The 13,460-nt window shown below is 44.8% G+C and overlaps 1 protein-coding gene across 1 annotated transcript; it reads left to right on the top strand.

Moving 5' to 3' along the window:
- Positions 1-449: 449 nt before the first annotated feature.
- ufsp1 (UFM1-specific peptidase 1 (non-functional)) lies at positions 450-5,129 on the top strand. Its single transcript, XM_049029799.1, has one exon. It carries the CDS (start codon positions 814-816, stop codon positions 1,489-1,491), a length of 678 nt encoding a protein of 225 aa, XP_048885756.1. The 5' UTR covers positions 450-813; the 3' UTR covers positions 1,492-5,129.
- Positions 5,130-13,460: the final 8,331 nt, after the last annotated feature.

Genomic DNA, 13,460 nt, shown 5'->3' with positions numbered 1-13,460 from the left:
TCCTTCAAAACTGGTGTTATTGTTTGGTTAGAATTTCTCTTTAAAGCCAATAAGTTCAGGGACAGATATTCATGTTGTGTCATGGTGGAATATCGTCACCTCCTGTAGTAACATTAAACAGTGAGCAAGATGCTGCCTTCTCTTATACTCAGACTGCCAGACTGTTTCATGCCACTGGATTAGACTGTAGCTCAGCAGAGCAATTAGTCCTGAACCACAGCCAGCCAAATGCAACCAACCGAATTTCTGTACATATCTCAATGGTCTTGAAATTACACAAATATGGGATTTAGAATCTGTATTATTTTCAATCGAAGTAACAGCAAAGTGTTTGCTGAACATCTGTTGAGTCACGTGTTAAAACAGGTAAAGTAAAAGCATACCAACTAATTAATTCGGATGAAGTGGGAACCATTTATATGTTTTTGCTGGGCTTGGTTTCTTAGGGGAATGTATATAGGGACGGACACTCCACTACCAGGCTAAGTAGCTGTCTATTATTTCAAAAGGTAGCAAGTTATTCATTTAGAAACCTATTTAATCATATAATGTTACGCTTGTAAGACCACTGCGTGTCTCTAGTAAATCGATCTACTGAGTTCCAAAAGGTATGTCGTGAAGCTGTTTTTGCCTGTTGTGTGACTTTCTTTTCTTTACCAGGCAAAATATATAATGTCACAAAACGAACGTATGAAGGCGGGCTTATTTGCGGGGGGGAAACCGTAGAAAGACGAATATATGACTAATTAAGCCTAAAACTAGAGTTCACAGATAGATTGGGGAGAAAGAATCAAAGGATCGGACAGACCGAATATGACAGCAAGGAATGGCAGCTGGGATTTGGCTCTGCTGAGAAATGCACACTTTGGACTCCAGGACCCTGAGATGGCAATTGTCAGACGCTCTCTAGTGTCTGGGGAGTGTCTGTATTTTCACTATGGTTGTGACGGACAAGATGATAGGGGCTGGGGCTGCGGCTACCGCACCTTACAGACTCTTTGTTCCTGGCTGTGTGTAAATGGATCACAACGAAGTTATCAGAAACTTGCGCCCAGCCTGCCTGAAATTCAGCAAGCTCTGGCCTCCATGGGGGACAAACCTCCTTCATTTATAGGATCCCGCGAGTGGATTGGAACTTTTGAGGCTGCCCTGGTTCTGGACCACCTCTATGATGTGCCCTGCTGCATCCTGCATGTGCCAGGTGGGGGGTCGGAACTCCACCAACACTTTGAGCAGCTCCACCACCACTTTGAGACCCATGGTTCACCAGTCATGATGGGCGGGGATCGAGACAATTCATCCAAGGGCATCCTGGGTGTGTGTACGGGGGCTCAAGAAATTCATATGCTGGTGCTGGACCCACACTATTATGGCCCCCCACTGGACAGGGCAGCAGTGCAGCATTCGGGGTGGGTCTCCTGGAGGAGTGTGGGCTCCCTGGATCACTGCTCCTTCTACAATCTCTGTCTGCCGCAGACAGCTGGGAAATAACTGCCAGCAGGTGGCACTGTACTCCCAGAAGACTACTGATGTCCCCTGCCCTGCTTTACTGCAATGAGAGTGGAAGGGTGGAGGAAGGAAGGGACAGCGGGAATGGGGGGATGCTTTTAGGAAACAGCTGGTAGGAACCAGCATGTCAGCATTTAGTCTATAAACAGCTGGATTATGATCAAATATAATAAAGTTATATATTAATGAATCAGTGGCATGGCGGTCCTGAGTGCTGCTGCAACTTTTCAGGGCTGGGGGTTCAACTCCCACCCCTGCTCTTTGTGAGAAGTTTATCTTCTGTCTCTGTGGGGTATTGTTTGTGTATTCTGGTCTAAGGACAAGCAGTCTAGGTGAATTGGCATTTCTAAATTGCTTGTAGTATATGAGTGAGTGTGTGTGTGCATTGTGATCGATGGGTATCTCATCCAGGGTGTTCCCTGTGCTGACTGGAACAGGACATGGTTAGTAGGGTTGCCATGGTATGGAGTTAATAATGAAAAAAAAAAAAAAAAAATGCATGAGTATTAGAATAAATTCAGAGAATGATGTCTTAACCTTTCTTAGCCAAGATCGCATCATGTTCTCAAAGCTGTTGACCAGGTGTTTTTCTACATTAGATACATATTTCCTGAGCCATACACTCTTATATGATTCTAACGTAGATTACACCTTCATAACATTATAATCAATTCATAAGGCATTATATACATGGCTATTATCAAAAAGAAACAAAACACATTATAGCCATATTTATTATGCATTGTTTATGCCTTATGAAGCTGTCTTGTGTAATACACTGTAAATACCTTCAGATTGCAGAATAAAGCATCTGAAATTCTTATACTGACCATTATAATGATTATGAAGGTATCCATAATGTGCTATAGATGAGAAGTTAATTGGAGCTCATCCATCCATCCATCCATTTTCCAAACCGCTTATCCTAACTGGGTCGCGGGGGGTCCGGAGCCTATCCCGGAAGCAATGGGCACGAGGTAGGGAACAACCTAGGATGGGGGGCCAGCCCATCGCAGGGCACACTCACACATGCACTCCTACAGGCAATTTAGTAACTCCAATTAGTCTCAGCATGTTTTTGCACTGTGGGGGGAAACCGGAGTACCCGGAGGAAACCCCACGACGACATGGGGAGAACATGCAAACTCCACACACATGTGACCCAGGCAGAGACTCGAACCCGTGTCCCAGAGGTGTGAGGCAACAGTGCTAACCACTGCACCACCATGCCGCCCCTAATTGGAGCTTATGAAGTATTATAATCAGCTTTATGCCTTATGAAGATGTCAGTGGAAGATGCTGTAATGTTTTCTTAATTCTTATACCGACCACTACAATGCATTACGAAAGTATCTATAATCCATTACAGAAGACAGCTTTAAGTAAAGTGTTACCGTAGTGGTTTCCCTTTTCTTCATCTCCATTTCAGCACTGCAGTTTACTACGATGTCACACATCAGTTTCGGAAAACTGCGGTTCACTTTTCAGCTGCTTTTTCCATGGCTGGCCTTCAGCATGCCTGAACTAAAATAAATGTCAGCACTCGATGTGCTAAGTCTCATTGAAATCCCAGCCAGAAATTACCCAGACAAACCCACTGGGTGATTATGGAGCAGGAGCAACGAGCTGCCTTTTTAGACAGGGACCTATAAGCTTCCCTTGCAGTCTGGATCTTTACTAAAGAAAGCTGGCATACCTTTATACTAACTCTACCTTGGCAGGCTCTCCTTTTTACAGCCTTAGTATGACTGGGCACAGGGTGGTTTTCACTGGCATCAGACGAGTCTGAGGACTTTAGTTATGATGGCTGATGGCCTGCGTGGGAGCTTTGTTCTTCTGTACCTGCTGATTCTCACCATGCATTGAGGAACAGCCACGCCAAGGGGGCCACGGCCCCCCTATGCTGGACTTCTGTGGATCTTGGCAAAGTCCAGTGGTGTGATTAGGCTGGAGCATTTGGGGGATGAAGCCCCAAATGATTCTTTAAACTCAGATGTTTTTAAAAACCATGCTCTCAGTCTGAGAGCTGGAGCTAAGCAATAGATGGCTTGAGATTCTAGCACTGCCCCTGCCAAAGCCAGCCTGTCATCTCAGAGTACCCTTAGATGTTCCTGTGTTGGCCCATAATGCCGGAGGCCTTGGTAGCGGCTGGTTCTGACACCTCCGGAGGGGCCGTCGGTTCCTTGGCGGCCGCTTGGGGAAGCTCCCTTCTGGAGCTCTGCTAATTGACCTCTGTGGCGTCCTGCTGGCCAGCTTTCCAGCGTGATCTGTAAGGCTGCCGCACTGCATTTCACGTGTGGCTGATCCAGGTGGCTCCTTTGCATTGAAGAGGTAACTAGTGAACATCCACATTTGTGCTATTGATAGTGCTGTACTTCACGTGCAAGCTTTGCAGTATGTGGATGCTGTGAAAGTCCTGTCCTCATGCAGAGAGGTACATATCAGCATATGTGGTTGAACACTCATCTCATTAGGCTTTACCTAAACCAGATCCTGCTCCTGTACTCATTGCATTGTGTGTCTGCTGATGTTAGCTATAGGGGTGTTTAACTTGTCATTACGCTGTCAGTAGTTTTAGCCTTATGCACAGCTTAGCTTGAGAGTACGTGCTGAGTGAAAAAATGTTAATGCAAATTAGGCACCCTGCCTGCGCAGTTCCTCACTGTCATACTGAGTGTCTACACTGTTCCTCACTGTTATACTGAATGTCTGGGCAGTTCCCCACCATCATACTGAATGTCTGTGCAGTTCCCCACTATCATACTGAATGTCTGTGCAGTTCCCCACTATCATACTGAATGTCTGTGCAGTTCCCCACTATCATACTGAATGTCTGTGCAGTTCCCCACTGTCATACTGAATGTATGTGCAGTTCCCCACTGTCATACTGAATGTCTGTGCAGTTTCCCACTGTCATACTGAATGTCTGTGCAGTTCCCCACTGTCATACTGAATGTCTGTGCAGTTCCCCACTGTCATACTGAATGTCTGTGCAGTTTCCCACTGCCATACCTACCTGCAGTTTCTCACTTAACTGTTATAAGAAATACCTAAGCAGATCATTGCTCTCATCTATCTATCTATATTGCACTTTTGGTCATTGAATAGTCTTGTTAAGTACTTGCTTTGTTCGAAGCCAGCATGTATGTAATGTGCTATTTGCCTCAAACATTGCTTTGCACAAGTCCATCTGCTAAATAATAAATATAAATGTAAATCATTCACAGTAGAGATAAAGCAGTATTTTAAAGCTTGGAAATAACGTTCCAAGCATGACGGAGGCAGGAGCAGGCGTAACACTAAACAGTTAGGGGTTTACAGGGCTAACAGCAGTGGAAAACATTGGGGCGACATCAATGACCGGACTGGGCAGCACTGGACTGGGAAGCACTCTTATACACTATTAACGAGGGAGCAGAAGGAAGGCAGCTGGGGTGATCCACACGAGGGCTATAACGAGGGGGTAAGACCAAAACAAGCAAGGGAGAGAACGAGGGAGCAGGAATAAGTCTATATATGATTTTGCATCACCATTGTGATCTTGTGTATTGAAAATGTTAACCTTCAAACCTGACTGCATAATAAAGAAATAATACTGGGTTTGTGTCCTCTCAGGTGACCCTATGCTCAGCACTGATTATTTATTATTTGGTAGATGGTATTTGTGTATTTCCTAATAAAATTGCAAGATAATAAATTGTTAACCACAACATGAAAGCCCCTGAGATGAAGTTTACAGCTGATGACAAACCCATGGGGTTTCAAACAGTTAGGAAAGATGCACTACAGGGTTACTAAAATGGAAAATAAAAAAGAGACAATCATTAATTTGTTTATTATTTTAATATTTTTTTATTTTCAGAAAACATGGATTCTTGATTGGTATCCACCCGAGTCCTCGTCAGCTTTTCAAAGTGACATTGATTTCGCAGGATTCAGGGGGGCAGATAAGTAAACAAATTCAATACTGAGAGATTAGATGCATGGAACGAAAGTTTAAAAACAAGCCAGAAGACTGCATTGGGTGTGGGCGTTGGGGAGATGGAGGACATCCTCAGGAGATGTAACAGATCTGGAAGTTTCTGTCCAAATTCATCCATCTCTTAAGGAACTTCTCCAAGTTTTCGAGGGGCAGCTTCGTCACCTTGGTGTTAACGGGATCATTGAGTATGTAGGTGCCGCAGGTCGGGAGTTTGTAACGTAAGAAGTTGGGCATATTCTGGTCAGGCTGTACAGTAGTAAGCCGAATTTATAAACTCGGGGATGGCAACGTGGTCCATTTTGTCATGCCGGACGATGTTGCCAGAGGTGGTGACGCCGGTTGCCACCTGGGCATTTCCCTTTCAGCGGTTCTTGAGCCTCTGGGGGATGAGTTCTGAGTGTTTGAACCAGGAGCTTGAAGTTGCGATCCCGAATCTGTGGGACAACGTGGGACGGTGTAGGTGGCAGCTTTGTCCGATGGGTCGTCCTGATGCTCATCTGGGTTGAAGTGGCTCAGCTCGTACCTGTCTGTGTTCACAAAGTCCTGAGCGCTGCCTACACGTCCTTGAAGTTCATGTGCATGTGAGATAGGGAAAGGCTCCATATTGAGTCCCCCCTCCAGGCCAGCTGAGGGAGGGGAGATGGACAGTAGTGGGGGAATGTGACATGTGAGAGCAGGTGATGGAGACACCACATATGAACCAGATAGTACTAGATATGCTCAGTTTGATTCCCGATAGGGATACATTTGCACAACCTATTGCTCTTGCGTTAACATAAAGTGTCTGTTTGTTTAAATTCGTATTCATACTGCGACCCTGCGTTGGATAAGTGGTTGTGGAAAATGGATGGACTGATGAATTAATATAATGGAGAGGTCTGTGAAATACTATTGGTAGATAATCATGCATTAACCCTTTTGGTCTATACTTTTCATTGACATGTTGTTAGTATAAACGCATACTTCCAAGCTATATTGTAACATGCTGACGTAGATAAATAGTGAGTTTGAGTGTTGTTTGATTATGTTAATTGCTTTTTATTCATACCTATTAGGGAAAATTGGCAAACGATGGACTGTGTTTAACAATGTACAGGAGTCCTGTTGGTCTATCATGACTTGTAGAACTCAGCTGGTGCTTTGCAGTGCTCCATGTCACCGAAGTCATTCACTACCCGGGTCCGAACTGCGGGGATGGCGCACAAGCTCAGGAGTGGCATGGTTCTGCCAGTTGTCATCCCGCTGTCTATCTATATTTGGCTTTCTCACCCTGTGACAGTGCAGATCCCCACCTTCCAATTGTGGGACTGGCGTAGTGATATGAGCAGCCTCCACCATTCTTGGCCTATCTGCTTATCTGCTTTATTTATGCAAAGAGCACCAGTGGAAGTGCTGTCTTTGCGGGAAACATGACCTGTACGAGCTGCTCACTGCGCTATGAACAGCATGGTGGCCTCACACCTTCAGGATTAAGATTTCGTTACCACTCTAGGCCCCATATTCTCCCCTTGCTTGCATGAATTTTCTTCTGCAGTCCAAGAAGATTTGATTAGATGAATTGGTTTGCCCAGGTGGCTATGGAGTTGTGGGAAATGGATGGGTACTATGGAGAATGTAGTTTATGAGTGCTCCTGCAGGAAATGGATGGGTACTATGGAGAATGTAGTTTATGAGTGCTCCTGCAGGAAATGGATGGGTACTATGGAGAATGTAGTTTATGAGTGCTCATGCAGGAAATGGATGGGTACTATGGAGAATGTAGTTTATGAGTGCTCCTGCAGGAAATGGATGGGTACTATGGAGAATGTAGTTTATGAGTGCTCCTGCAGGAAATGGATGGGTACTATGGAGAATGTAGTTTATGAGTGCTCATGCAGGAAATGGATGGGTACTATGGAGAATGTAGTTTATGAGTGCTCCTGCAGGAAATGGATGGGTACTATGGAGAATGTAGTTTATGAGTGCTCATGCAGGAAATGGATGGGTACTATGGAGAATGTAGTTTATGAGTGCTCCTGCAGGAAATGGATGGGTACTATGGAGAATGTAGTTTATGAGTGCTCCTGCAGGAAATGGATGGGTACTATGGAGAATGTAGTTTATGAGTGCTCCTGCAGGAAATGGATGGGTACTATGGAGAATGCAGTTTATGAGTTTTCATGCAGGAAATGGATGGGTACTATGGAGAATGTAGTTTATGAGTGCTAATGCAGGAAATAGATGGGTACTATGGAGAATGTAGTTTATGAGTTTTCATGCTGGAAATGGATGGGTACTATGGAGAATGTAGTTTATGAGTGCTCATGCAGGAAATGGATGGGTACTATGGAGAATGTAGTTTATGAGTGCTCCTGCAGGAAATGGATGAATCAAAAGTATCAGTTAGGAGTTGAGCCCATCATGCTGTCTGTACCCATCTTTAAAAATCTCCTTAGAAATGTGAGTCTGCTTATTATGTGTATTGATTGCATTTGTTAAACTAATTATGCATGTTATAGCGAAGCACTTTACTTTCTGAGCTATAATGAGGAAAATCAGGAATGTGTGAAATGGAAATTGTTATTCGTGGTGTTTGCTAATTGGTGCTTGAAGATCCTGACAAGGAATTGGCATGTCGGTTAATGGAGTATAGAAATAACTCATTTTTTAAAAAAATGTGATTTACATTGAAGACATTGTTCTTGGTTGGCCTGAAGCTTTGATTATGGAATGGATATTGACACATGACCCTTTTCTTCCAAATGTCTGGCTACGCGGGACATTAAGATGTGTAAAGGCAAGGTTCCTGGATACTGGATGACTGAATGGGAGGTGTAAGTGGTCTGAGTGACGATCAAGACAGAGGCATGGAGATAAGGGTGAAGACCAGCATGACTCTCAGAAACACTAAGGCTTATAAAGGGGAACACCCATGAAAAATGTTCAGCGAGACACACACACGTTTACTGTGGAAGCCTAGAATGGTCTTGGTATCGATTAAGATAATTATGTCATTACCTTGAGATTACTTCATAAAAATATAATTGCAAGCATGATGGTTCTCTCCTTCTGTAGTGTGTGTGTGGGGGGGTGTCAGATTTTTTGCCCAACCAGGGGTGGGGGAGAGAGGCAAGGGAGGGCAAAGGGGCAAAAAGGGGGACACCCAAAAGCAGTCTGGACAGAGGGCTGGAAAAGCAGACTGTCTGAATGAAATCCGGGGAAGTGGTCAGTCTAATGGAGATAATGGTCACTGTAAAGAAGATAGCCTTTAACCAGACCTGGGTGCACAGTGGTGGGTCTGCCCTTTAGGTCTCAAGTGTTTAGAGGGCCTAGGCGGTCTCCTGGTGATGGGCTGAATCACCTTCACTGCTGCCTGGCCCAGTCAGTGCCTGGAATCTCTGAAATTTGCCTGAGCCTGTGTTTCCATGATCTCCAACCCAAATAGCTAAGCACAGTCTAAAATAAACTGCTAAAAGGTTATTTGTCCCGATGGATGCATTCAGATTTAGTTCATACCCAGTTTACTATCTATTAAAATAGCATATTAAACTTCCTTAACCCTCATTAAGTATAAGATTTAGGTAACCAGCTAGTCCCACAATGACAAAAACGTGAGGAACATAGGATGTGCGAGGCCACCTTCATCTCAACACGCAGCAGGCTAAGAACATCCAGAAGGTCCCATCTACAGCAGTGCCCACTTAACCACAGGGAAGCATGTGCTCCACAGCGGTGCAGAATGTTGAAGTCAAACTAAATTGTTTATGTCCGTACCCTACCTATTAGACTGCAGCTTTGATCTTGTATCAGAGGTCTTACTGTCTGGCAGCCTTGACTGGCACATACACACAAGGACAACAAAGTGTCATGTTAGCTCTGGGACAACAGGCTAATGTGACTTGGCAAGGCGGTGTGACAACATAGCTTAGATGTGACCTAGACTGTAGCCTTCTCTTTTTTTATTTGGTACACTGGTGTTTATTTATCACGTAAATTCATTACGTGTAATTTATTACGTGTTACTCACGTAATGTCTGTGCATGACTTTGTGGCCAAACTCTGGTCAAACACATAATCAAATTTGCCTGATCTGAAATAAGTCAGAGACGGCCTACATGGAAGAGGTGGACACTGGTAATACTAAGGAGATGGTGCCTCTCACTCAACACCTGTGAAACTATGGAGATGGTGGTGGACTTTAGGCTTAAGCATTCTGATGCATACAACCTTCTCGATATCGAAGGGGTTCCAGTTAAGAGGGAGAGCACTTTTAGATATCTGGGAGTCAGTATTTCTCATGATCTCAGTCGAAACATCACGAAGTCAGATATATAAAGTCAAGCATCGAGTGCCACCTCAGACAGCTGAGGAAGCACAGAGGTCACAGCACAGTCAGGTCAGGAGGGCATAGAGAACACAGCACAGTCTGGTCAGGAAAGCACAGAGAACACAGCACAGTCAGGCCAGGAGGGCATAGAGAACACAGCACGGTCTGGTCAGGAAAGCACAGAGAACACAGCACTGTCAGGTCAGGAAAGCACAGAGAACACAACACGGTCTGGTCAGGAAAGCACTGAGAACACAGTACAGTCAGGTCGGGGGAGCACAGAGAACACAGCACGGTCAGGTCAGGAGGGCACAGAGAACACAGCACGGTCAGGTCAGGATAGCACTGAGAACACAGTACAGTCAGGTCGGGAAAGCACTGAGAACACAGCATGGTCAGGTCAGGAAAGCACTGAGAACACAGTACAGTCAGGTCGGGAAAGCACTGAGAACACAGCATGGTCAGGTCAGGAAAGCACTGAGAACACAGTACAGTCAGGTCGGGAAAGCACTGAGAACACAGCACGGTCAGGTCGGGAAAGCACTGAGAACACAGCACGGTCAGGTCAGGAAAGCACTGAGAACACAGCATGGTCAGGTCGGGAAAGCACTGAGAACACAGCATGGTCAGGTTGGGAAAGCACTGAGAACACAGTACAGTCAGGTCGGGAAAGCACTGAGAACACAGCATGGTCAGGTCAGGAAAGCACTGAGAACACAGCATGGTCAGGTCGGGAAAGCACTGAGAACACAGCACGATCATGTCTAATTCAGCACAATCTACGCTGTGGGGGTGTCGGCGGGGGTTGTGGGACACCAGAATGTAAAACATTTGCTCCTTTCACTCCACCACTAAAAGCAGCAGGTTTAATGCTGTTCTGACAGCTACATTACGTATTTACATTAATACGGCAGGAGTGTATGTGCAGCCTTTAATGGCAAAGGAGGCTGCATTTTGATCCATATTACTGGGCTGTCTGCCATCAACAAGACAAGCTACTTCTTTTAAATTTGTGGCTTCCTTGACCATCACATCAATTCTCATTAAATTAAATTGCACACCTCATGTGTAATTTAATTGCAAATGAGTCATGTAGGATTAAATTCCTCAGTACCGATGACAAGCTCCACATCATGTGGTAGACCCAAACAACCATGTCATAATATCACCTTACACATTACGCACATGCTCTGTTCTGGTTCCTGCTCTGTGTGTGTGTGTGTGTGTGTGTGTGGGGTATGATCCTCCATGGACTCCAACTCGAATAGCATATTACATATTTCTGCACTGATACGCTCCAGTACAATAAGATGCGCAAAGTTTTCAAACCTCTAACTTCACTCCACCGGCTTATACAGAACCTATTTTCAGCCTGGGGATATACATGCTGAGAGGCTGTGATTTTGAGGAATTCCATGCATGAGCAAGGTGATTGATTTCTTTCCAGTGGCCTAGTTAGACGTCGCACTGACAAAAATCCTGTGGAGCATGTGCCACTTTATGGGGGGGGGGCTTAGTTTTATTTCTTTTAAATGCTCAGCATGACGTTTTTGTCCAAATCCAAAGCTTTGTTTTATGGTTTTGATCCTTGTTGAGGACTGAACAGCATTTGGAAGAAAACGTACAAAGTGGTTATAATAAAGTAAATGCAGACAAATAGAAAAGTCCCCGGCGTGTTTATCTGGTGTAATCGTCCTCTGCAGAATCCACACTGCCTGTCCCTAGAGAAGTTATTGGCCAACGGCAATTTATCTGGTCAATTTTGACTTGAGTCTGGTAACTCTTTATTTTTAGCGCAATTATTTTTTAACAGCGTGTCTATTCCTGTCTTGTCGAAAATCTCTCCAGTTTTATTAAGCTGGTGAACATTAATGTTAATTTTATTTGTAGTTGATATTCCTCTGGGCTCTTTGTTGTCAAACATAGATATTTGGAGTTGGGCCCTCAGTAAAGTATCGAAAATCACAAGGCAAAGGGAAAGTGGAGAATCAGGAGGACTGTCATGACACATAGCACATTTCTATACTCAAAGCTCAACACCACTACAAACATATAATCTTCTTTGCTAGATTCTGTTGAAGCAGTATCAGAATGTGTTCACTGATGAGACCCATAAGCACTCATGTAAGTCATATTGGCTATTGGCATCTGCCAAATACTGTATAAGTAAATTTAAATGTGAAATTAATGGAAGACTAGAAGGATACTGGGGAAATGATCACAAGCTTTCTCTTACCACACTGTTTTTCTAACTATATTCACACATAGTTTCCTCCGCAGGGTGGCTGGGCTCTCCCACTATTGGGTGAGGAGGTCGGTCATTTGGGAGGGACTCAGAGTAGAGCCGCTGCTCCTCCGCATTGAGAGGAGCCAGATGAGGTGGCTCAGGTTTCTGCTCAGGACGCCTCCTGGACGCCTCCCCGGTGAGGTGTTCCGGGCATGTCCCACTGGGAAGAGGGCCCGGGGAAGACCCATGACATGCTGGAGAGACTATGTCTCCCGGCTGGCCTGGGAATGCCTCGGGATTCCCCCAGAGGAGCTGGATGAAGTGGCCGGGGAGAGGGAAGTCGGGGTTTCCCTGCTGAGACTGCTGCCCCTGCAACCCGACCTCGGATAAGCAGATGATGGATGGGTGGATGGGTGAATGAGCTTTATGATGCGACAAAATAAATTCAGAAAAATAGAAATGCTTTAAGTTCCAGTGTGGTCGCACATCCCAGTGACTTTAAAAGATGCTGATGACAGCTCTGTATCTGATACAAGATAAATGCACAGAATTAATGAATTAGGGTTAAGGTGAGGGTAACACAAACAGGAATTTTAATTTGCTGCCGGAAGTCACAGTGCTTCTTCGTTCATCCTTCCCTAGCTCCTCAGTGCTTCCTTGTTGACTCCTTGATGGGTCAGTCTCCAAGCAGAAGCCTCTGCGTTTTGGAACTCAAAACTGGAGAGAGCAATGTAGATTATATCAGGCAAGATTCAAATTAGATGAGAATGGCTCCATATTTCTCTAGCTAAATTCACACCATACCTGAGGTGTGAACCCAGCCCCCCTTTTTTGGTAAATGATAAGTCAGTTATTGATAGGTTAAACATGAGACTCATTGTGGCTTAGCACCCTCATGGAACTGAATAGCTAAAACTGCTCTAATCTTGGTCTACTCTTGCTTATAATATGACTCTGCAGCTTTATGCAAGGCATTGCAGCCAGGTTCATCGCTGTCAATGCTCCAGTGAGACACTCTACCAGGAGGTCTCCAAAGCCAAGATGTCCAGCCCTGGTTCTGCATGTTGCATTGCATGAATTTCTCTCAGTTGTGCATGCCTTTGCATGAAGTTGAAATTAAAGTTCACTGAAGAGGGATATAATTAGTCCAGCTCAATGCAGAGATGCTATGCTGGGCCTCAGTCCATTATCAGTATTGCCTGCCCCAGGTCAGGATTGGGCAAGAGTAAGAACCAATTTTATGCCCATTTTTTTCTGGGGCATAAAACAAGTTTTCCTCAGGTGAAGGTGGCTCAGTATGTACTCTTTCAGTGAATGGTGTATGTGGTGAATGCCACTCCGTGAATGTTACAATATGGGGAGGCTCAACTGAATCAGGGGCATAGCAGATACATGACTAAAGGTCATAAGGTGAAATCTGTCATGAAGCAGATGGG

This window comes from Brienomyrus brachyistius, chromosome 10 (genome assembly GCF_023856365.1).
Source record: "Brienomyrus brachyistius isolate T26 chromosome 10, BBRACH_0.4, whole genome shotgun sequence".
NCBI classification, from domain to species: domain Eukaryota; kingdom Metazoa; phylum Chordata; class Actinopteri; order Osteoglossiformes; family Mormyridae; genus Brienomyrus; species Brienomyrus brachyistius.
Note: the sequence above shows the minus strand (reverse complement) of the source record. Positions and strands in the feature narration are given on the sequence as shown.

What these genes read in the sequence shown, in the direction of transcription:
- ufsp1 (XM_049029799.1), top strand. Translation starts at nt 814, where the DNA reads ATGACAGCAAGGAATGGCAGCTGGGATTTGGCTCTGCTGAGAAATGCA.